The 23,434-nt window shown below is 55.5% G+C and overlaps 4 protein-coding genes and 1 long non-coding RNA gene across 6 annotated transcripts; 1 reads left to right on the top strand and 4 right to left on the bottom strand.

The window, feature by feature from the left end:
• Nucleotides 1-1,752: 1,752 nt before the first annotated feature.
• S100A6 (S100 calcium binding protein A6) lies at nucleotides 1,753-3,190 on the bottom strand. The gene is made up of 3 exons (XM_004693719.2): nucleotides 3,082-3,190; nucleotides 2,321-2,479; nucleotides 1,753-1,971 (listed from the first exon to the last, which is right to left on the bottom strand). Exons 2-3 carry the CDS (start codon nucleotides 2,456-2,458, stop codon nucleotides 1,837-1,839), a joined length of 273 nt encoding a protein of 90 aa, XP_004693776.1. The 5' UTR covers nucleotides 2,459-2,479; nucleotides 3,082-3,190; the 3' UTR covers nucleotides 1,753-1,836.
• A 1,116-nt stretch (nucleotides 3,191-4,306) lies between these two features.
• Nucleotides 4,307-7,593, bottom strand: S100A5 (S100 calcium binding protein A5). 2 transcript variants are annotated; one of them, XM_012733275.1, is made up of 3 exons: nucleotides 7,560-7,593; nucleotides 6,177-6,327; nucleotides 4,307-4,592 (listed from the first exon to the last, which is right to left on the bottom strand). In XM_012733275.1, exons 2-3 carry the CDS (start codon nucleotides 6,312-6,314, stop codon nucleotides 4,449-4,451), a joined length of 282 nt encoding a protein of 93 aa, XP_012588729.1. In that variant the 5' UTR covers nucleotides 6,315-6,327; nucleotides 7,560-7,593; the 3' UTR covers nucleotides 4,307-4,448. The 2 variants fall into 2 exon arrangements, with proteins under 2 accessions (XP_012588729.1, XP_012588730.1); XM_012733276.1 differs by lacking the exon at nucleotides 7,560-7,593 and adding an exon at nucleotides 7,350-7,382.
• A 2,444-nt stretch (nucleotides 7,594-10,037) lies between these two features.
• S100A4 (S100 calcium binding protein A4) lies at nucleotides 10,038-12,160 on the bottom strand. Its single transcript, XM_004693721.2, has 3 exons — nucleotides 12,065-12,160; nucleotides 11,047-11,202; nucleotides 10,038-10,336 (listed from the first exon to the last, which is right to left on the bottom strand). The coding sequence occupies exons 2-3, from the start codon at nucleotides 11,185-11,187 to the stop codon at nucleotides 10,172-10,174; spliced, it is 306 nt and encodes a 101-aa protein (XP_004693778.1). The 5' UTR covers nucleotides 11,188-11,202; nucleotides 12,065-12,160; the 3' UTR covers nucleotides 10,038-10,171.
• Nucleotides 10,345-22,672, top strand: LOC105854443. The gene is made up of 4 exons (XR_001146127.1): nucleotides 10,345-10,396; nucleotides 19,194-19,374; nucleotides 19,536-19,657; nucleotides 21,595-22,672. It is a non-coding gene; the product is annotated as an uncharacterized LOC105854443 (long non-coding RNA).
• S100A3 (S100 calcium binding protein A3) lies at nucleotides 13,748-14,892 on the bottom strand. Its single transcript, XM_004693722.2, has 2 exons — nucleotides 14,752-14,892; nucleotides 13,748-14,236 (listed from the first exon to the last, which is right to left on the bottom strand). The coding sequence occupies exons 1-2, from the start codon at nucleotides 14,890-14,892 to the stop codon at nucleotides 14,072-14,074; spliced, it is 306 nt and encodes a 101-aa protein (XP_004693779.1). The 3' UTR covers nucleotides 13,748-14,071.
• Nucleotides 22,673-23,434: the final 762 nt, after the last annotated feature.

Genomic DNA, 23,434 nt, shown 5'->3' on the forward strand with positions numbered 1-23,434 from the left:
CCTCAGCAGAGTTCGAGCCCCCACCAGGGAGATGACCCACATGGCACAGAAGATCTTTCATGTCTTGCCCGCTGCTCCCCTCAGCGTGTACTTTGTGGTCGGCCTGTTCTGCTCCCCACTCTGTCTCTGGTGAATTCTCTCACGGCCCTTGCACTGGCCCAGTACCCCAGTTCTGTATGCATAAGTAAATAAATCTTTAAAATAAAAAAAATAAAACAGCTTCTCCTGGCTAGCTGGGAATGAATGTCTTCTTGGGCCCAAAAAGCAAAGGAGGGGAGAGGCAGGGCTCAGACTGTCTATGCAAACCTCTTCTCTTCGTTGATTAGATGAAACTGAGTTGCTTTATTTGGGGGTTGATTGCCTAGACCCTAGAGATTGCCGGCTGCGGTTCCCTGCCGGTCAAGGTCTTCGGCAGTGTTCTCTGATAATCAGAACTGAGTTACTACTGTGCCCCTTCCCTCGCCAAGAAAACCAACCCTGATTCCCCACAACCCCAGTGTCCTGCTTTCTGACCACTGGAGGGCGCTCACTCACTGCCCCAAATTTCAAGGCGGGGGCTGTCTGGGCAGGAACGTTTCCAGAGGGAACCAAATAGAAGTCTTAGGACTTGGAAGTGCAGACTGAGAAAACGGTCGGTGGATTCCTGCTGTCCTACCACGAGAATTCCGGTTCCTTATGGGAGAAGGGCTGGTGGGGGGTGGGGTCAAAGGGCTCCCGGGAGGCTTATTCCCCGAGCTCTTGGGAGTTTTCCTCTATCCCCACCCCTTTCAGGAAGAGGGAGGGGCGAGGTGAGTAAGAGGGAGAAGAGTATATGGCCTCCTGCTGGAGCAGAGATTAGGCTCCCCGGAAACGACCGGGGAACTTACACAACTCAGACTGGACCTGGAGAGAGAACTGTGGCAAATGCCTCATTGTCCTGAGGCGCAGTTTACCCCCTCACCACCATCCCCCCCCCTGCTCCTGAAAGCATTAATGCAAACAATGGAATCAGACAATAGTTCAGAAATTAGTCATCTTCCCCGTTAAGGGCTGCAAGTCAGGCTTGGCCCGGTGAACTAAGTGGGATGATTCATTCTGCTGAGGCTGCAGGGATGGGCTGGTTCAATATTGACAAAAATTCTCAAAGCTGCATTTGGCCCCACCCAGAGACCCCCACCCTGCCCTATTTGTGAGCACCCCATGATCACAATCAAATCTGTGTAGCTGCCACCACTCCCAGTAAAAAGGACCCAGTCCCTGAATGTGGGGACAGATTCCCAGTGTGCTTCCCCCCTCCCAAGGGGCATGCAGTGCACTCACTGAGGTGTTGGGTGTGGTCCCGGACAGGCACCCCAGGCCAGGCTTTGGGCAGCTCAGGTTTGCCCTCTGGGTCCCTGCTTCACTGTAGTGAGAAAGTGGACTTAACCCCCCCTGTCCCCAGGCCCTTTCTGGCCTGTCCCCTCTCACCATACCCACAACAAAGCATGTCTTTGGGGATCCTGCTGGAACTCTCTTCTCCACCCATTGCAGGCCCTCTACAGCCTGACTCCTCACTTCCTTCTCCACGCCCTTCCCAGAGTCTTCTCTACACGGGACCCCTTGAGCCTTCCCTTAAGGCCAGGTCATCCAGAGGGGCATCTTTTCCAATTCACCTTCAGGTACTGAAGGAGCTCCTTAGTTGCCCTCCAAGACCACCGTAAACAAACCTTCTGGCATGGGACAGCCCCAAGCAGAGGAGGAAATGGAAATCACTGGGAAGCCAGGACACAGAGATAGTTTTAACCAAAAAAAAAATATTTATTGTACATTTATCCACCACTGGATTTGACTCGACAGGCCCGGCTTCCCAATTTGTTTTCAGCCTTTGAGGACGTCATTGTAGATCATAGCCAAGGCCCCCAGGAAGGTGACGTATTCCTGGAAATTCACCACCTGGTCCTTGTTCCGGTCCAGGTCATCCATCAGCTTTGCAATTTCAGAGTCTTGCAGCTTCTAGGAGTAGCAGGGGAATCCCCACTCAGAGGGGAGAGACCCCTCCCCCTGCCAGGCAGCCCTCCCACCTACCCCCACTGAGTGCTCTCCTGTGCTCACGAGTCCACTGGGGGTTCACTTGGCTTTACACTTCTCAAGTCCTGCTCCTTCACCCCGGGGGAGTGCCCTCCAGGCCGAGAGTGTCTCCAGCCCCACAGGAGAGGGGACTGTGGGCTCAGGGGGGTCTCCAGGCCAGAGCCCCAGTATGTGGATAAATTTGAGTAGGATGCACTGCTCCTCTCCACTCATTGCTCTGCTTGGAAAGGGCAAGAAATGGGAAGGCCGGGGCGGGGGCGGTCAGCTCACTCACCGCGCCAATGCTGAGCTCCTTCTGGATGAGCTCCTTCAGCTCCTTCTTGTTCAGGGTATTCTTGTCACCCTCCTTGCCAGAATATTTGTGAAAGATGGCCACTAGGAGGCCGATGGCCTGGTCCAGGGGGCTTGCCATGGCTGAGGGCTGGGCTAGGAGCTGGAGGCAGAGAGGCTGGTCAGTGGACAGCTGGTCCTGCCCACTCACCCACATTCCCTGTGAGTACCTGCCTGAGCCTTGGGGACAGCCAGGTGGCACCAGGAGGCAGCCTGGGCCTTGAAGGGGAAGGAGAAAGCAGACTGTCGCCAAGAGATCAGCAGCCTGAGGGGGACCAGAGCTAAGGAGGAAGGTGAGTCAAGGAGCAAATGGAGCCACACCTGAGAATTGTCCCCCAGGGGTTACAGAGAAGTTAGGGAGTAGAGAGGTGATGAGATGGAGGCTGCTCACCCAGGCCTACACACACAGCCTCATCGAGCCACACTCTAACCCGGACACACCCAGGGCACACCCTCCTGCACCCCAGAAGGGCACACTCTGGGGAGTCACCCAGATCAGATGCCTTAGCCTGGAGCCAGCCTGGCACAACCCGACGGCTCCCGACTCTCCCTGCCGGCCCAGGTGCGCCACCGACACTGCTGGTCAGGATGCAGGACCGGCACGCCCCCCAGGCACGCTGCCGCCTGCCGCCGGGCTGGGGTGCTCGGGCGGGCGCTGTCGCTGAGCTAACCCAAAAGAGCCAGAGCTGCCCGAGCAGCACTCACCGCGAGACTGCAGCGAGGAGCGAGGAGCGGAGGGAGCAGGGAGCGGCGAAGGGACTGGTTCCGCTGCCCACCCGCTGCCCTTATAGCTGCCAATGTCCAGGAGGCGGCTCACGGGGCACCCAGCCCGCCAGCCCGCCCACGGCCCGCCCAGTGCCCCACCCCGGCCCCTGGTTTACACAACATACACCCCGGCGCCCCCCCCTTCATTTTCCACGCCCCCAGCCCCGGGGTTGTTCCGAGTTCCAGTGGGTGGGGAGCTTAGTGGAAGGATGGGTATGGGAGGGAACCGAGAGGAGGCCACAGCAAGCCAGTCATTGAGAGCTCCCCCTAATGTCCAGACCTCAGTTTGCCCACCGTCGTGGCACATGACACCGCCGGCGGCCGTGGAGGGATGGCCACCTCACTGGCTGTTTTTTTCCGTGGTCATCTGAGTGCCAGGGCGACATCAGAGTGGGTGTGTGTAGAAGACAGTCCCCCCAAGTGTGTATGTGTGTAGAACACACACAGGGTGTTCAGAGTCAACCCCACATAAGGTGGGGGGGAAGGGCGGGAGAGGTTGAAGGGTCTATAGGATATTACTCATAGGACCTGTAGGACACCCCTTCTCCAGCAGAGTTCCTGTCTCCGCCCCTTCCCCTCCCCCACTGCCTGGAATTCCAGCCTCTGAGCCTCTTGCCCGCTAATGAGCTCAGAGCCTGGCCAAGCCCTGTAAGCAAGCCCTTAGGCTTTACCCGGGATGGAAAGTTTTTCAGATCCTCTCCTGAGAGGAGGTGGGGGTGGAAGAAAGCTCTGGCCCCCAGAGATGACTGGGTGGGATGGGTCAGCTTGCTGCTGAGCTGGATAAAGGGGGCTGTGGGCGGTCAGATGCCCCTTCTCCCCAGAGCTGGCAGGATGCCCTCCCCGGAGGGAGCTGGCGACAAGTCAGGCTGGCTGGCCTGTTGCCTGCGGTGGCCCCAGGAACCACCCCAGCAGCCCCTGGAGTCCCCACTCTCAAACCACTTTCCCCGTTAGCTTTCCTTGCAGCTTCCTGGGAGACCAGCCAGAGGCTGGTCCAACTTCCCTGTTTTCCAGAAGGGCAAAACTAAATCAAGCTAAACACGGTGACCACGCTAAAGGACAAGACGTGGGTTGAGCGCCCAAGACCTGAACACCCTGGCCCACCACACCCCCACCCCAGCTAAAGCGGGCAAGACACCATCACAACCATCCTCCCCACACCTGGAGTGGAAAATCTTTATTTCTTCCACAGGAAGGGAAGCCTGGAGCAGGGGTCCTCTGGGAGGGAGTGGAGGGCTTGTGAAAGGAGCTGCAGAGGTGGGTGGGTGATGGGGCTCGCAGGGGCTGGCGCCCCGGCAGAGGGGTCCAGGTCATTTGTTGTCCTCCAGGAAGAAGTCGTTGTAGGCCATGCACAGGGTGGTCAGGAATATGGAGTACTCCTTGAAGTCAATCTCCTGGTCGCTGTTTTTGTCCAAGCTCTTCATCAGGTCATCGATGTTGCTCTCTTTCATCTTCTGCCAGGGCCAAGTGGTGGGACAGCTTAGTGACCCCAGCCCCTGCCCCACCATCGCTCAGTGCCCCACCCTCATTCCCCGGAAGGGGAACCTCAGAGGGAGCCTTGCTGAGTCAGCAACATTCTGAGCTTCCCCAGCCCCACATCCTGCCCCAGCCTGAGACCTGGCTCTAGCAGGGGCCCAGTGACCAACTCAAGAATCTGCATGATTTGCAATAGAGTCCTTTCCCCTCAACACTCTCCACCATCCAAAGAAATAATCATCTAGATCTTCACTGCACCAATAGAAAGTGTTTGCTCGTTGCATGGTGCTGGGGTGACCATGTCTCTGGTTTATTCTGTCCCCCTCGGGGCAGGTGAGCACTGACAGCAGCCACCACTGAACTGTGTCCATCCCTGCTGGGACATTTGCAAGACAGCTGCGTGCCTGGCACCAGGGTACTTCTGGACCTCTAATGGTCCACCCCTGCCCCACCAAAAAGATGGAGAAAGGCCCTGGGGTGCAGCAAGGTGAAAATCTAGACAGATCTTCACTGCTTGCAGCCCCAGGTTTTCCAGAGGAGATGGGACATCAGGAGATGGAAGCAGCCTCTGTGATACGCTCTCTGTCCCCAGTCTGACTCCTGTGACAGTCAAGCCCTGTGTGATGCCTTGGTCCCCTACACTTAACCCTGCTGGAACTGAGGCCCCTTCCTCCACCCGCATTAACTCAGGACAGAGTGAGGCCAGCCGGAAGGCAGAGGGCAGGCTTGGTGATGCCTGTTGTGGCCCCACAGGTGCCCACTAAGGGCTTCTCCTTGGGGTATCTCACCAGAATTCAGGATGTGACAGGAGAACCCCCAGGAAAAGGGACAGCAACACTCTGGCTCTCAATACACCCACTCCCTAGCTGGGTGTCCTTGGCCAAGTTACGTAACATGTGACTTTTTTTTTTTTTAACTGTAAAAATAATACAATGACTACCTCTTAGGCCCTCTCTGTCGGCCTCCTCCCTCCCACCACCTCCATCTGGTAAGAATCAGTTCTGTCTCCTTCCAACCCCATGGCCACAAACTAACAGAAACATCCTTTTGCTTCCTGGGTCAGCACCAGCTGAAAGCCCGGGAGGTGCCAGGCACAGAGGAGATTAGGGAGGGAGGCGTGACCTGGTCCCCCCAGCTCTCTGCTTCCCCCACGAACTTCATCCAGGCTCTGGCACTGTTGCTCAAGCAGAACCCTTTGTCTACCAAAGATTCTCTACATCCTTTGGGGCTGTGCTCCACCCTCCAGCCCCGACCCCCTCCATCCCAGTGAAACATCTCCTGGCACAGAGGCCTGGATTTCTGCCGGCCCAGGATGTCTACTTCCATCTCTGTCTGTACCCTTGGGCCCTCCGGCTCCTGGCAGAGACTCCATGACCAGAGAGCAGATGAGTGTCCCCTCTGCCGGGGACTCTGTGGAAGCTGGACCTGCCCCGCTTCCTTCTGGGGAGCTCCGCACCGTGGTATCCTGGGTCCGGAGTTTCCTCTTTTTTCCCTCCCCACCCCCAGCTTGATGCACACAGGAGCATGAGACTTTGCGATTCAGGGAGGGAACAGATACCTACTTCAGCAAGACACAGCTCATTCTTGATCAGCTCCTTTAGCTCCTTCCTACTCAGGGTCAGTTTGCTGCCCTCTCTCCCTGAGTATTTGTGGAAAGTAGTGACCATGGTGGTCAGGGCCTTCTCCAGAGGAGTCTCCATAGAGATGTGCAGCCTGGAGGGAGAGGGAAGGCTGCATTCCTGGGGAAGCAGGTCTTCTGCTTCCCCCCATCGCTAGCCCACCTGCAAGCCCAGCTGGAAGCCCACCACCAAGATTTAGAGACCAGAAGCCATGATGAGACCAAAACCCACCAACTGGTGGGCCCACATGTGTCAGGACAGGTGGCAATGGGACTCAGCAAAGACTTGGAAGAGCCAAGGGTGAGACTGAGAGTCCCCAAAAAAAGGAGATTGCTCTCTCCTGCTCAGCTGTTGGAAAGGGTTTAGGGCCCAGGAGATGGCAAGTGACCTCCCACAATTTTGGTGGCAGTTGGTGAAGCTGATAAAAGGTCAGGACTTTTGGTCTGCCCCACCCAGCTCCAGGCCTGGGTTTCCAGAGGCTAGCCTTGACCTTACCGCTCTCCTTGGCCCTGAGCCTGAATCGAATCTAATGGGAGTGTCCCATTAGAAGCCTGGGAGACAGGGCAAAGAGGGCCCAGGGGTTAGGAAGGGAGGGGGCTGGAACTGGGAGACAAGTTCTTAACGGGAAAGGGGGGCGGTGTGGGGGAGGTGATCGAACTTGTCCAACTGGCCTCCGGTCTCCAGAGCAGCGATCTACACCTGCACATTGGCCATCGGGCAGCAAGGAGGTGGGCTTTTAAATCTGTTTTTTAAAGCTGTCTGAGACCTGGGCCCAGAGGTTGTGCTTGAATAGGAGCCTCAAGTTCATCAGCGCAGCTGCACCCCTACAGCCCCAAAGATGGAGCTGGAGCTCCTATGACTCAGACTCAAAAACCACTTCCCCTTGGGGAGGAAAGAAACAACTTCAAGGAACACTTACAAGCGTTGCCAGTGAATCTGTGTAGGCCTGATTGAGGACAGAGCTGTTGGCTTTCACCAGCAGCCCAAGCCCTACTCCTACTATTCACCCCCCACCACCCAAAACCTCAGCCTCGCCCCCTCGGGGGACTCATGCAGGGCCACAGTGCAAGGCAAGGGCCCAGGCATTTGCAGGCGTGTCCTGGTTGATTCTCATACCCGCCTCCAACCAAGCACCGCTTCCAGGGAACTCTGATGGATACACTTCAGATACCGTGCCCTCTCCTTCCTGAGCATGGGCCCACTCATCGGGCCAGGCCTTCCTCCCATCCTCCTTGGTGGAGGCTGCCACAACTCATCACCCTCTGGCCTCGTTGTCCAGTTTGTCCCACCCTGCAGATGAGCAGGGAGGTCAGAGGAGGGACTCACCAAGGAAGCAGCGAGCCAAAGGAGCCGCAGGGCAGAAACAGCCTCCTGCCCTCTGCTCTGTGTCTTTATTCCCTCACTCTGGTCCCCAGGAAACCAGGGGAGGGAAACGGCCAATGAGAAGGGGCCAGGGACTCCAGGAGGCCCAGTCAGAGTCCCCTGGGACAGCCAGGGAGGAAACACCTCTGCCATCTCTCCTTCCTGCTTCCAGCCAGAGGGCATAGGGATGTGCAGCGTTCACCACGGTACACACACTGGCAGTCCTGGCAGCTTTCTTTTCTCCACCAAAAATCAGAACTCACAATAAGCAGGGACAGCAGACTGGGGGTGTGGGGGGAAAATCGCAGCTTCAGAGAGAGACCCCGAAGGTGTGGGCCCAACACCATCTCTCCACACTCTAGCCCATTCTCCACAGTGGGGTCTCCCACCCAACACATGCCTTGGGATGGGAGTCAGTGGGGGAAGATGTTCCCTACCAAGGACATGGCCAAGGTCCTTGGCTAATATAAGGGTTTGGCTTGGTTTGCTTACTAGCAACCAATTTATTATAAAAGGATATAATTCAGAAACTGCCACATGAGGAGATGTACGGGGGGAAAAGGGTGTGAAACTTTCGAGCCCTCTCAAAGGTACCATTCTCCCTGACTCCCCCATGGTTTTTAAAGGGCTTTTACATGAGTGGTTTCTTCTAAATCTCTCTCATCCTCATGGGAAAGAATTGTCAGAGACTCTTGGCATGGAGGGCTGAGACTCAAGGGTGGGAGAGGGGATCCTGACAAGGGTAAGCCTGAGTGATGGGGTCCACATTGCAGATTGGAAGGAGCAGGTTTGCAGTGTGGTAATGAATGTGATAGGAATCAGGAGAGTTGCCTGCATCCCAGAGACTATGATGTTGTTTTCCCACCAACCAGTCCAACTATCAGAACAGAACTGAGTCAGGGCTTAGCACCTATGGCTGCAGAACCCACCCAGGCTGCCTGGGTCCTCCCTGCTTCCCTCCACCAAAAAAAAAAAAAAAAACCTCTACCTCTACTCACCCCCAGTTGGCAAGACTGGAGAGGCAGTAGGGACTGATCACTAAGCAACAGGAGTTTCCGAAGTGGAGAGTGATGCGGTAGTGATGTAGGAGCAGGCTCAGGGGAAGGGCTCTCCCAAGGAAGATGTGGGGCGCGGGTGGGGGGGGCGGGGGGAGGCTCTTTCCTGAGCCAAAATTCAACCCAAGTCTCTGTAGTCACATCTGAGGGAACATCTGAGTCACCTCCCCTATCCCCTGAAGCTTGAGAGGAAAAACACAGTGAGATGAGAAGGAAAAGGACCTTGTGAAAAGCCCAAGGGAGCACACTCTTCTGCCTCTGACCTGTGTCTGCCTCTTTCTCCCAGGTCACAGCCATAACACTCACTATGGCCTGGAGGGGCAACCTCACTTCCGCTTGAAAGTCATGCTGGAGCCGCCAGCCACTAATCTAAAGAGCCGCCATCCCCAATATAGATACACACATACATGCACACTCACACATACATTCGTGGGGAGGGGAGCTCAACCACCTCTCATATTCTGTGTTTGGAATTTTCCTTCTACCATCTCCTTCACTACCACTCCTGCCATTCTCCTCCCATCCCTCTGAGGTCCCTTCTGGGCACAATTCCTGATTGAGAGCAAAGACCACTCAATGTTATGGGGCAGAGAAGGACAATATTCTTTTTTATTTTTAGTAGAAGAACTGGGGTGTAGGCCAGAGTTATGGGGAGTGAGGGGATTCACCAGGGACAGAGAGGAGCAGAACAGTTGGATCTACTGAAATACACTGCTGAGGGGAGCAGCAGGGGAAACAGGAGAGGTCTGCTGGGCCATGTGGGTCACCTCCCTGGCCAGGGATCCAGCTCATATCATAGTGGTGATAAGTGCTGAGATTTAACCCCCAGGCCACCAGGGAGGCAGCACAGTATTCTGATGTTGCTGCCAACAGCCTGACCTGACTCCACATGGCTGGAAAGGAGTCCTGCTCCCCGGGGCTAAAGCCCATGGGCTGGATGCGGTAGCCAGAGACTAGGCTGTGAGTTTGGGGCTGAGCCCCCAACCACACCCCACGCGGCCTTTCTCCTCCCTCCTGTGACTCAGCTCTGCCCTCCTCACCAGAGCGCCAAGCTCCATTCCAGACCCCAACCAGGAACAGATGTGACCTTCAGGCCCATCCCAGCCTCAGTGAGAGGTCCTGCCAGGGGCAGGGTGGGAAAGACGGGAGGGGTGAGGGTGCTGGTTGAGCACCCACAGCGGGGGCATTCCGAGCCTCGGGGGTCCTTTTCTCAACCTTTGGCCCCATCCGGTGACTACTGCATCACTCACAGAGACACAGGTGTGTGACATCATTCTCTCAGCACCCGAACCCCTCCCCCCTTCACTACCACAACTGCTGCTCAACTCCCAGCATGCCTGCACCCAACCCCCAACACATCCCCCACACACCCCTCATTCCAGTCTCATAGCTTTTAAGAATCTTTATTGAGCTTGCTCAGCCTCGTGTGCATGTCTGGAGGAGGCAGGGTGAGGCACTGTGCCCACCACCAACAAGGGAGACCCCAGCTGGCAGCCCCCACCCACCACGTCTGAGGCCCCTTCACTTTTTCCGGGGCTGCTTATCCGGGCAGCCTTCAAAGAACTCGTTGCACATCATGGCGATGCAGGACAGGAAAACAGTGTACTCCTGGAAGTCCACCTCGTTGTCCTTATTGCTGTCCAGGTTGTTCATCAGCTTCTGGAATGCAGCTTCATCTGTCCTTTTCTGGAAGGAAGAGGTGAAGGGTAGAAGCGGTAAACGAGTGAGCAGAACAAGACCAGACAGGTAGGAGTGTGGGAAGGGGCAGTCACGCCCCAGGGGAGCCGCACAGCTTCAACTCTCAGCGCTAAGCCAGGGCCTGAGGGTCACCCCGCAGATGAGACCTGAGAAACTGGGCAAAGGGGACCTCTGCGTCTCCCTCCAGGGGGGCTTAAGGTCCTACTAGCTTGTGGCCGGGAAAGCACCATACAGGCTACGTCAAGTTTGATATGATGGAAGCTGTGGATTACTCAGAGAAGTCTGTAGGTGGGTAAGTGTCTCCATAACCAAGTCTTCACGTCCACAAACCAAAGGGAAACTCACACAGTGCATTCATTGCTAGAGGGAGAGCAGGAGGTAGGCCCTCGTGGCCCCCACATCTCAGCTTTGTAGGGCCACCACCTGGAGACATGTAGCCTCTCTCCCTTCCATTAGGTTGCGCGAAGCTCCGGCAGCGTCCGGGCTGGAACTTACCAGTCCGTGCTCAGCCCTCTTTCTGCCGGGCTGCAGGTGAGTGGCAGCTGCTCGTTGCTTCCAGTCAGGAAACTACAACAAGTTCTCTTCCCCACCTGCCCATCTCGGGGAGAGATGCCAGCTGGCTGTGCTCTACAAAAAGACGGTGCCTCCCAGGACTTGCCCTCCTCCCTGGGGAATGCCAACGGGCAGCAGCCACTCACCCCCAAGAAGCTGGGCAGCTCCCGGGTCAGCAGCTCCTTTAGCTCTGATTTGTTGAGCTTGAACTTGTCACCCTCCTTGCCCGAGTACTTGTGAAAGGTGGACACCATCACATCCAGAGCCTTCTCCAGGGGACACGTCATGGCGGTAGTGTGGTTCTGGGGGCAGGTCACAGAGCCGCCCTGATTTTCCTCAGCCTCAGCTATACATTGGAATGTCCTCCTACCCCCCAGGGAGCACTTGGTGGGACTGCGCCCCCCCATAGAAGGACCCCCAGAAAGTAGGGCCCACTACTGGCAGACATGTACATAGCAGGAAATGGTGGTTCTGGCAGCAAACTTTGCAGGGCTCTGGATTTCAGGCTGCTCCATCTGGGAGCCTCCCTCAGTGCTTTTCCACCCCTCACTAAGTCCATTCACGAAGCAAACTGCCCACACCAGCCCCGCCCTGGCCCTTTCTTCTCCCTCCCAGCACTGGGCGAGGTTGCTGGAGGCCTGCCAGGGGCCTGCAGCGGAAAAAAACAGAGGCCTAGTGCCTAGCATGGGGAGGGGCAGGGTGAGGTGGCAGAGATGCAACTACGGGTGGGGCTGTGGTGAAGGGCTGTGCAGGAGACCCAGCTCCCTGGGCTGGGCTGCTGGGCTGCTGGGCTGCTGGGCTGCTGGGCTGCTGGGAGCAGACTGGGGGCTCATAGGCCCAGGCAGAAGCCCAAGGTCTCTACCTTCACTTTGCTTCCTACACCTGAGTGTGCAACAGGTCTGCAAACATACGTGCCCACAGCCACTGCACACCAGCGAATGCTCCAGCCACTGCACACGAGCCCCATGCCCCCGGACACAGGCACAGACACCTGCCCGATTCTTTCTTTTTCTCTCTCTGCATGCGCATGCATGTACATACACAAAGCACACACATCCTGCCCCCAGAGCTTCCACATTCGAATCTCACATCTGGACCCATTTAGCACATCTGACACCCGCCAGCCTCCCTTTCTCCTGATGCTGCCGGCCCGACTCCACTTACGTACTAGTCAGGCGACCACAGCTCTCCAGGCCAAGAGGGGAAGTGCTGAGGACAGGGCTGGGAGAGAGAGAAGAATAGGGAAAGCCTGAGGTCTGACCTATTTATACCCTGGCCGGGCCCTGCCCATGGCAGGGGACGGGGGAACAGGCAGCCCTCCCGTGCAGGCCAACGTGCTGAGCAAGCGCCACAGCCCCTCCGCCAGCCCGGCCCACTGAACCAGCTTCCGGCAGCTGGCAACAGACAGAACGAAACCCCGGGGACACAGGCAGTGCCCTCAGTGGGATGGGCACCCCAGTGTCCACGCTTCAGTTTTATAGGGCTGGAGCATGAGGCCTGGGACCAGAGGTCAGGAGGGAAGTGGTCCAGCCTGCACCTGGGGAAGGGGAGACTGGGGTGGGTGAGGGCTGGGAAATTACCCTGGCCTTCCAGGGACAAAAGGAAGTGAACCCCAGGCTCCAGCCGCCCTTTTGCCCTCTCCAAAGAGCTCGCTGCCATGCTGGCTGAGACTCACTGCCAGAGCTGGGGGCCTGGGAAGAAGAACAGGCGAGTGCCCAGAGGAGATGCGGGGAGAAGAGTCTCGGTTGCCATAATGATGCAGTGGGGTGTGGAGCCAGGCAAGGGAGGGTGCTCTGTGATGGATAAAGAGGGTGTGAGGAGGAGGGGGGCTTGGTGTTGGGGGGCTAGGAGAGGGGCTTAGAGTCAGAGTGAAGATTGGGAATGAAGAATGCAGGGCAGGATGAACATTAAAGGTTAAATAGTCCAAAATGGGGCTCTCCCTGGTGGGGCAATGGGTTAAAGCACTGCATTACAAAGCTCTCCGAAGCCACTGCTGCATGTGTTCGATCCCCGGCCAGGGAGCTGACCCAATGATCAGGCCGGCCTCTCCTGACCCGCCCGCTGCTCCCCTCAGCAGTGTACTTTGTCAATCTGGCTGTTCTGCTCCCCACTCGGTCTCTGGTGAATCCTCTCATCTACCACACCTCTGGCTTGGACCCCAGTTCTGTAAGCATAAATAAGTAAATCTTTAAAAAAAAAAAGTCCAAAATGGGGCAAGCGGGGGTCAGAGTTAACCTCTCAGGGTGGGCTGAACCCAGGGACTGAGTGAGGGTCAGCGGTGTGGGCTAAGGTTCACAGGTCCTTGTGGTTTCAGCTGGGGACTGCCTCAAGTATCCTCTTGTCCCTCCTACACAGGAGACCTTCCCCTGGCAGGGAACCAACAGCTTAGGCACCCTAATCCTTTTAGTGCTGCACTGGGGGCCCCACGGCCCTGGGCAGGGAACAAGCCCACCCACCCGCACAGCGCCACCCTCATCAGCATCCTATCAGAAGGTTTGCGCTCCCTCCCAGGAAACCTCCTGTGTCCTCTCACCCTCCTAGACAGCCCGACAGCCCGAAATAGCTTCTCCCTAAAAGACCCTGGGGTCTGGGCAGGGGGGGGGAGCTCCCAGGGGTCTGGGGGGGGGGAGCTCCCAGCCCCACTGCACCTTATCCTTGTGTTACCCACCTCCTCCCACCGGACTCTCAAAAGCATCTCATCTCAGCAGAGTCTGAAAGGTCCCACCACCCCTCACCTCATGTCCTCCAGCAGAAAAGACCAGAGAAGACGGAGCCCTCAGCCTCTGCCCCAGGGCCCACGCATCCTCTTAGAAGAACCAGACCCAGCCAAGTGGCACCAGCTTTTTATTAGATGTTAAGTCGACCCTTTCCATCATTCTTCTTGCACAAGCTCCGCCTTGACGGCCTCAGAGCAGACCCCAGCCTCTGCCCCCGGCCTCAGACAGCGTCAGAGGCAGCAGCGGGCTGCTCCACACCAGCCGCCATCCATCCCCATCCGGGACCATCCTCTCGCCTCTCTGGTCTCAAGGGTCAGACGGGTTTCGGGTTACTCTACCAGGGCACACATGGGAGGTTCTAGGTAGAGAGGGGCAGGTCAGTCGGGGACAGCCCACCTCAGGGCCAGGCTGGAGCTGGACCCCGCAGACCCCTGACGGAACTCTGGAAGAGAGGCTACTCGGAGCAGGGGGGGTCCCGGGGGGCATTCTTGAAGTACTCATGGCAGTAGGTGCACAGGCAGGCGAGAGAGCGCACGTACTCCATAAAGTCCACCTGGCAATCCTTGTTGGTGTCCAGGACGTTCATGAATTTCTCATAGTCGCGCTCTCGAAACTCTGTCTGTGCGGGGAGGGAAACAGACTGAGGAGGGTAGAACAGCCTGGAATGCGTACACACGCACACACACGTGTGCTCACACGCGCTCGCACATATACAGGATGCCCGGCCCCCCTCGATGCCACCCAGCCCAACCCACATCCTCCTGGGGGAGCTCAGCTACCTCTTCCAGCAACTCAGCCCTCCCAGGGCCCTCCAGGGCCCTCCCAAGTCCTCAGGTCCCTTTCTGAGGGTCTGTTTGCTGCTCAGCGCCTACTCTGCGGTAGGCCTTCTTCAGCACCCGCTCCTCCCAGCAGTCCTCCCTGCAAAGCAGCAGGGGCCACAGCGGTCCCTCATCTCCCAGGGGAGACAGCCAAGACTCCTGCCACTCTGGCCGCTTGCTGGCACTCCCTCCCTGCAGCCTGGCCACCACCTCTCTTGTGGTTCCCTGCTCTTGTGTCTCCAGGTCTCCCCTTGCAGAGTCCAAGCCATGTCTCCCCAGGAGTAGGGGTGGGCGGGGAGGGGCCCCCCCCGCTCACCGGGGTCCAGGTAGGCAGCTCCTTCTGTAGCAGCTCCTTGAGCTCCGCCTGGCACAGCTTGTGCTCGTCCCCGCCACGCACGGCGTATTCCTGGAAGGTAGTCACAATGGCGGCCACCGCCTGCTCCAAGGGCCTGACCATCCTCACTGTCACAGAACAAAGGTGTGACTCCCAGCAGAGACCCAGGCCAGCCCCAGCTTCCCAGGTCTGCTCCCAGGCCAGCCTGAATCTCCCCACGCTTCCCGCCCCACACGTCCCCTCCTCCAAGCCACCTCCCTGATGGCTCCGGCTGCTTCCAATTTATTTCCCTATTGCCTCCCGTGGTTATTTTCCTGGACAGAGGTTTCATTTCCCTGACATCACCTGTCAGGGAGTCCTCCACGGATTCCCCAGTTCTCTCCACCTTTGGTCATTCCCGACAGCAGGAATCACTTGGTTCCACTCTGCAGCCCCCCCATGAGACACAGACCTCTGGCCCTAGAAACCTCCCCCCTTTCAGCCTCCAGGGTTCCGCTGCAGTAACCTGAGGGGGGGATTCTGCCCTTGCTCCCTCAGCCAGGCGCATGGAGAGCTGGACTTCTGCGGGAGGGACGATCGGATCTAAAAGGAATCCCCACGGCCACCTCACCCATCCGCACTCCATGGTCCCCCAAACTCAGGGAAACTGCATACAAAGGAAAATCTGGGCCCCTCTCCATCTCTTACTGTGTCACCCTGGGGGAGCCCTGAACCCTGTCTAGGCCTCAGGTACCTCATCACTAAAGTGGGGTTCATCTCAGCTACCAAGCTTAGTTAGGCACTGGAACCAGGCATTCTCTCTGGTGGCCAGCTGACTGGCCCACGTGAGGCCATGCCCCTGGCCCCTGAGTGGTCTTGAGATGGCAGGTTCCCTATAGGGGTAGCCTGTTCCCTTAGGGGCAGAAGTTTTTTCCAGAATTGCCCACGCCCTCCCAATTCCACTGCCCTCTCCCACCACCCTTTGCGAGGATGCCTCCAGCCTGGGGAAATCCTAACACTGCCAGGAAGGCAACATTTTTTCCATGCGTGTTCAGTGACTCACTCCTGCTCCCCTCAGGGGACAGGAGTCCTACAAAGCGAGGTCACCATGGCAAGATTCTCTCCCTCGCGGTTCCTTCTCCTCTTGGCCCTATATAGTAAATGGCCGCACTGGCTGTGGCTGAGTGAAGGTGAGGAAGAGCCAGTGCTGCCTGGGGTCTCTGTGCCAGCTCAGCACAGAAGCAGGTTCTGGATTCCCAGGAGAAGAAAGAGACCTCAGAACCCCAGAGGTGCTCGGTAAGCCCTTCTGGGCTCCTGCCAGCCAGCCTGGCGCCTCCACTGTTGCTTTTTTAGAAGTCTGGTGCCTGGAGACTAGAGGGAATCCTCCCTTCCCATGCAACCCTGGCCCTTCTCAGCTCCTCTGCGGAATGAAGGGAAGAGGCGGGGAAGGGAGCGGGAGCTAAATGAGCTACCACCAGCTCTTTAACCCAGAGTCCCCACCTGCCAGGACCTCAGCTCCCCATGTCCCCAACCCAGACACCCTACAAGGGACCCTCTGGTCCACCACTCCGACCTCTCTCATCAGTCCCTACTTGTTCATCCCTCTACCCCATGCCCAGACCCTGGGCCGGGTGTTAGGCTGGGTGCCCCTGAGTGCCCCTACACCCTATCCAGGACAGGACCCCAGCAGCAGGCACTCACCTCTGGTGTTGGCAGCTCAGCTATAGGAGCTGGGAGAGGGCATCCCTATTTGTAGGCTCCCAAAAAAGGAAGAGAGCAATTATGGCCAGCCCAAGTAGGTCAAGCTGAGGAAACCCTTAGGGGCTCCCCTGCCCCTGTTGGCCCCTATTACAGCCCCACCCGCCCACCTTTCTTGCACATCAAAGGCCCAGTCTGGACTCTGACACCGCCCCTTCCCTCCCCCTCTCCCTCCCTCCCCAGAGTGGGAAACTGAGGACAAATTCCAGCAGGAAGGGGAGGGAGCAGGCAGGGCTAGTCCTTCACACGCTATCTCTCCCGTGAAGAGGCACCCCAGAATCAAAATTGGGACACACTTTAGCCTTCCTTGGGATTGTACTCCTGAAGAACCCCCGTACTAGAGGGGTCTTGGAGAGCATCTGGACAAGCCCCCTCGTTATGGGTGAGAACACTCAGGCCCTGAGACCCCTCCCTGCCTCATCTCCAGATCCTCTGGTGTTTGGTGGCTTTGGGTTGACGGTCTGTGGGGGCTTTTGAGGTTCGGAAAGATGTGTTCCCCAGGGGCCCTTCCAGTGTCTGGGCTCTCCTTTGCTCCCTAGCACATTGAAGGAATTTGAACAACAGACCACAGGACTATGGCCAGAGCCACAGGGGTTGTTTCCTGCGTGTGGCTCTGTCCAGCTCTGCTCCCCACCTAGGCCACTGTCCTTGCAGTCTGTGGTGAGGGAGTGGGTTTCCTCTGGCGTTTAGCTTAAATATGCATGCTTTTGGTCCCAGATTGTAAGGGTGTTGTGTCCCCTTGATTCCCGTCCTGAAATGCGCCTCGCCCCACATACAACACCTGCTTTGCTCTTGGGCTGTGTGGCCTACACGCTCGGGGAGGACACACAGGCCTGTCCCTGCTCACCTCCTGGAGTCTGCTTTCACTGAGACTTTAGTCTCATTCCTTGTTGGTCTTTCAATTGTTTGGAAAAGATTTTTCTGATCTAGCCTGCATTTTCTGTTGTTTTCAGGTGAAGCAGGCACAGACCGCCATATTGATTGGCAGAAATGGAAATCCCTCCTCAGCTCTTCTCTGCTCCTTGTCTTGTTCCTTGGTCTCAAATACCCCTCCCCATTTCACAGAAAGAGAAGCCACTCCACAGAAGAGTGTGGGATGGGGGAGGAGCTCTGTTCCCAGGCTTCTGAAAAGGCCAGGGCTCTCGGAGGCAGCCAGAGCACCATGACCTCATTCTGGGCCCCACCACCATTTACCTCTGACCATGTCCTCATCTCCCCACAGACTCGGCTCCTATGAATGAGGGAAACAAACATTGGGGAAGGAAGGGAGGAGGGCTGTGATTAGCCCTGTTTTATAGGCAAAGAATTATGGGGAGTAGGAGACATAAGTGGGGGTCAGAGCTGATCAGCAACTAATTCTGTTCTAGGTCAAGTATGTATTCCCATCTGTGACATCCCAGTTCTGCCACCAGCTACCTCCCTCAGGCAGGTCACCCCAACCCCTTTGGCCTCATTTCCTCACCCGGCCATAGTCAGGGATCATATGGTAACTACCACATAGGATGGCTGTTGGGGTAAATGAGTGGCTACAGTAAGTGCTCACTTAATGTCAGTTGCTGTCTTGGAAACAGCAACTCTGAGCCAAACAGCATCTAACAAAACCCCTTTGACCAGAAGCTAATTGATACAAACAGGAGTTCATTTCCTACAGTGTATTTCTGGTCACAAAGTCATCATTAAATTTATGAATAAAGCCCCAAACCCTTTTAACATTCAACAATCTCTTGTGTTCATCCATTTGTTCATTTTCCAACTTATTCCAGTTTGGAGTCGAGGGTGCTGGAGCCTAGCCCTGCACTCAGGCTGGCAGGACCACGCCTGGACTGCACGCCCTTCCATACAGGGCAGGCCTGTCACACACATGCACCCACACTCACCTGCATGGAGATGCGACGATGAACTTCACAAGTTCATCTTGGGGTGTGGAAGGAGGGGAGTCCCCACAGAAAACCCTTGGAGGCCCAGGGAGGTGGTGCAGACCCCACCCACCAGTGGCCTGGACAATTTTTTTCCTCATCAACATGACAACAAAATGGCATTACTCGAGGCCCTGCTCCAATAACCAAAGCTCCCAGGTAGAGTGCCTGGCACTTGCAAGGGCTGGAAAAATGTTAACTGAGACATAGGACTTGCTCAAGGTCACATCCTTAGCAAGTGACAGTCTAAGAGCTATTCAAGCTGCAGATATTTAGGGATGTCATAAACAAAATAGACATCTCTGTGGGGATGCCAGTCTGGGGGGTGGACAGACAATAAACAAAGGGGAGCTAAGCCAGTGAGGGCAATGCTAGAAAGAACAATAATTCAGGACAAAGGGAAAGATGTCAGTGGGGCCCTGGGAAATTTAGATGGAGGCCAAGAAAGAGTGGGGGGGGCTGCCTGGCTCCCCGCAGCACAGTCCCACCTCCAGGTCTTTCTTGTAGCTCATCCTGGCTGCACCCCCAGACTCCAGAGACGCTGCACTTTGTGTGTCCACACAAAAGTATCCACAGGGAGGGGCTGCCACAGTGAGGACACCGGCGCTCACTCTGAGACAACCGCTGTGGGCCGAGAGTGGAGATGTTTGGGTGGGGCACTCTGGGGTTGGAGGGTCAACATCATGGGGCGACCCCTTCCCTGAATTGACCCTCACCATGACCCCACCATGTTCTGCCCCTGACCTCCACTGTGTCCTTTATCTCATTCAGGTCTCCAAGTCCTGGCCTCCAAGATGGGCTTGGGAAGAGTCCTCCCAAGGCTCCAGCTGTGCTCAGCACCACCTACAAGGACTGTGAAGATGCCAGGAAGAGGCCTCGGAGACCAGCTCAGCAATCGCCACTCCATCCCCTCCCTGGAGGCAGCTGGGAGAGGACCAGGCCTCCTGTCCAGGTCAGTTCACCCAAGCCAGGTTAAACGCTGCAACCTCCCTCCCTTGCTCTCCCAAGTCCTGGGATTGACTGGAGTCATTCACCCAGATCCCCCTTATGCAGTGGGTCCATATGCTCAGCGCCCCGAGACCCCACCATGCTCCTCCTTTCCCACCTCCGCAGTGCTCATGCCCCACTGGCTACTTGGCCTCTACCCAGAGCTCCCTGCAGATGTGGGCTGACGGCTGAGGAATGCGCCCGTCTGGCAGGCGAGGACCCCACTCCCAGGAGGAGCAGCGTGAGGGGTGAGAGAGTTGGGTCTGCCGGGACTTCTCACGTGCTTGCCTCCCCGGCCTGGCCCTCCCTGCTTTGTCAACACCAGCCCTGACAGAGGTCCCTGGGAAACTAACTGCCTTTCCCCTAATCTGACTGTGTTCCTCAGGCAAGATCAGATGAAGGTCCTAGAATGCCTGGATGTGCCATGTGTTGTGCTGAAAGGCCTGGATGTGAGGGACTGTCCATCCCACCCCAGCCCCACAGCCCATTGGGACCACAAACCACATCACACCAGTCGGTCCCCCTCTTTTCTCAGCATCTGAACCAGGTGTGGAGAAAGCGTGGGAAGAAAGTCTGATTTCTGGGGCTGGGGCTGCAGCTTGAGCCAGGAAGGCCTTTGCTACAGAGTTGGGGGCTTGGAGGTGGGAGAGCATCTAAATTAGGACCCAGCAGAAGCAAGTTGGCCTTAGACCTCCCACCTCCCTTGACAGCTAAGGTATTGTCCCATTTGCCCATTTCTGAGATGGGAGCAGTGAATCCTAATGAGAAAATGGGGAGCCCTATCTCAGTCACTGGACCCCTCTCATTTCCCACTTTTCCCCTCAGTCTCTTTGCTTGGAAGGTCAACAGGCTGCCAGAGGTTGACCCCAAAGAGCAAAGGCCAAAGTGACGGTGAGACAAGTTGGGAGACAGAGGTGTGTACCCGGGGTCCTCTCCAGGGGCAATCCCACGAGGGAATGAGAGAGCCTGGCCAGCAGTTCTCCCAAGCGTACATTTTCTGGACCCTTCTGCTTGGCCTTCGCAAACACTTGGGGGTTGGGGTGATATAGGGAGGTAGCTGGGACCAGCTAGGAAAGGCTGGCATTTGTTGGTTTGTCAAATACATCAAAGGAAAAGAAATCAGCCAGGGTCGGTGCCTGGCCAGCTGAGGCAAGTGTCCGCCAGCCAGAATATTCCCATTACCTGGAACTGAGCCCCGACAGAAGCCAGGACCCATCGTGGATAGTCAGACGACAACAGTTCAACCACCAGCGTGGGCCATTCCCCACTGATCCAGGAGGGCGAGACCCAGAGCATCCTACTCTAGAGGCTCACCCAAGTCCCCTGTGTACCCCCAAAGCATGGGCTTTAAGATGAGGGAGAAAGGGGAGGGATGCCCAGGCTGCCAACCTCAGGGCACAGAGAAGGGGGCCTCTTGTGGGGTCAAGTCCCAGTTCTGCTCCTTATTTAACCTCCCCCAGTCTCTAGCTCCTCTTTTGTAAAGTACAGAAACTGATAGCACATCCCTCGTCCAATTGCTGTGAGGATTTAATGGGAAGGTGCTTGCACAGACCCCACAGAGAGCCTCCATTAATGGCAGATGGGGCTCCCTCTCAGTTTCCCCACCTGTAAAAAGGCCCTAATGATACTCCTTTTGGAGTTACCATGAGGCTGAAATGACAGTGTACAGGAAGGAGTCTTGAGAAGGGCTGGGGAAATATTAATTACCCCCATCGTGATTTCCTGACCTATATTCACTGGTGCTCTTTCCTGGAGGATAATAGGAAGGTGGGCTTCTTGCTAGGGCTTGCCCAGCCTTGCCTCACCAACCCCAACAGGTGTCAAGGAAGGACAGTAAATGAAAACAAGCAGACTGTTTCAGTAACTTCTCACTCAGCCCTTTCCCATTCCAGTGAGTTCTAGTCCGAGCAACTCTCTAACTAGCTCCCAAGTATTAGAGTTTTTCAGGGAATTAAGAAAACAATTCAGGAAAATATACTCTATTACTATTACCCATTCCCTCTTTCTGTGTTATCAAACTCATTTTTTCTTTCAAACATGCCCAACTAAAACTAGTAACAGCTAAGATTTGCCCTATTACAAGTAAAGGCCAAAGAGATGTAGATGGGTCTCACTGGGGAGGGAAGATGCTTCTTTTATAAAGTCTCTTGAGGAAAAAAGCTTTTGGTGTCTCACCCCTCTTCAGTCTTCCAAACTGGAATGTGGACTGCGAGACCTGGAGGTTCAGCAGCCATCTTGGGATCGTGCAGCAGCAAGCATGATTACAGAGCCAAAAAATGAAACAACATGGAGACAAATGGCCACTCTGGGCCCCTGAGCCACCCCCAAACTTCCTTCCCCAGGTTCCTTGTTATATTAGACAACTAAAGCAGTTAATTCCTAACTGGTGGAGAATTATATATCTGAAAGTGGAGTCCTGAGGTAAAAGAATTTAAAATGTGGAATTGGCTAAGTTGAGAAAGAAAGGAGACAGTGCATACAGGTTGGAAGGTTGGAGATCCTATCATGAAATGATAAAATATTTGGTCAAACTGTCTTCTGAGGGACCTTGGATATAAGCCAAATGGAAGCCGACGTGTGGTGACAGAAGAAGAAGCAAGAAAAGTTTGGAAAGTTGGTATCTGCTGCCTCCATGCATCTTTCCTCAGAGACCAGGAAAGGCGAAATGTTGGTGCCACTGGCTCTGGGATCAGGCAGTGCTAGAAGCACCTGCTAGAAGGACCTCAACGAAGCTGTCAGTAACCATTTAGGGACGGTGAGGAAATTGCTATGACGGCTGAAGAAAAGGAAATTCCTGCTGTAGTGGTGAGATGTCTGGGGGAAACTACTGTCTGTGATAAAGTGGAAAAGAGAGAGCACCTAATAAAAACAGAAAAGTATTTTCCAGCTAAGGAGAATCTTAGAACACAGAAAGTGCTGATTGACTTGTCTGGCTGCCTCTGATGAAATATATGAAGAAAGAAGTGAACTGTAAGTGGGATGATTCCATCTTTTAGCAGAACTTAGAGGAGACACACAGGGCCAAGGACATGGTTCCTGCTACCAAAGTGTTCTCAGGTGACAAATGACTTCAGGCAAAGTCAGGTCCAGGGTCCCAAAAATAAAAAGGGAAGATGAAGTCAAAATCAGACCCTTTATGGAGACCTCAAAAGGACTTCAGGGGCCCTCCCTGGTGGCGCAATGTGTTAAAGAGCAGCAATGCGAAGGTAGCTGAAGCCACTTCAGCCCGAGTTTGAATCCAGGCGAGGGAACTGACCTACATGGCATGGCAGACCCCTCCTGTCTCGCCGCTGCTCCCCTCAGCAGCATACTTCGTTGATCGGCCTGTTCTGCTCCCCACTCTGTCACTGGTGAATCTTCTCACCACCCCTGTACCTCTGGCCTGTACCCCAGTTCTGGATGCATAAATAAATAAAATTTTTTAAAAAAGACTTCAGAGTGAATCTTCTCAGATGTTATAGATCTTCTCAGATAAACAATGAGCCTTCTGATAATTTACAAGTGTGACGTTAGACCCTTTGAAACACAGCAGCCTTTGAAAAACTCAAGGTCATTTTCTCACAGCACCTAGATTCTCAGTCCAAGGTGGAGAGGAATCTTTCTCAAAGGGATTTATAGGCGTGGCTTTGTCTAATTAAGTGAATAATAAATTGAAACAGGAAAGCCACAGCATTTTAAAGGAATTTTATCACCTTGAGCTGAAAGGGAGACAGTTCAAAACAAAAAGAAGTTTTGGATCTTTGGCTTCCTATGGTCAGGAAGCAGGCGAGAAAGTCACTTGAGTACAAGCACAGACATTTCTTGTGGTAAAGCAAGATTTAACTTAGCAAAAGAAATCAAGAGGGTAAAGCAAAGAGGAGGCAAGCACGGAAACAGCCTCAGACCCTAACCAGGAACCTGGTGGCATGTATCTGTGCCAACTGCGCAGTGGCTGGACCCACGATCACTTGTGCCTCTAAGCTATGCCCTGCCTACAGAACGGGAGTGTTTCTTACAGTTACCTTCCTGTCTTGCCTTTGTACATT

The sequence above is a fragment of the Condylura cristata genome, unplaced genomic scaffold, assembly GCF_000260355.1.
Source record: "Condylura cristata isolate star-nosed mole 26May11 unplaced genomic scaffold, ConCri1.0 scaffold00040, whole genome shotgun sequence".
Lineage (NCBI taxonomy): Eukaryota > Metazoa > Chordata > Mammalia > Eulipotyphla > Talpidae > Condylura > Condylura cristata.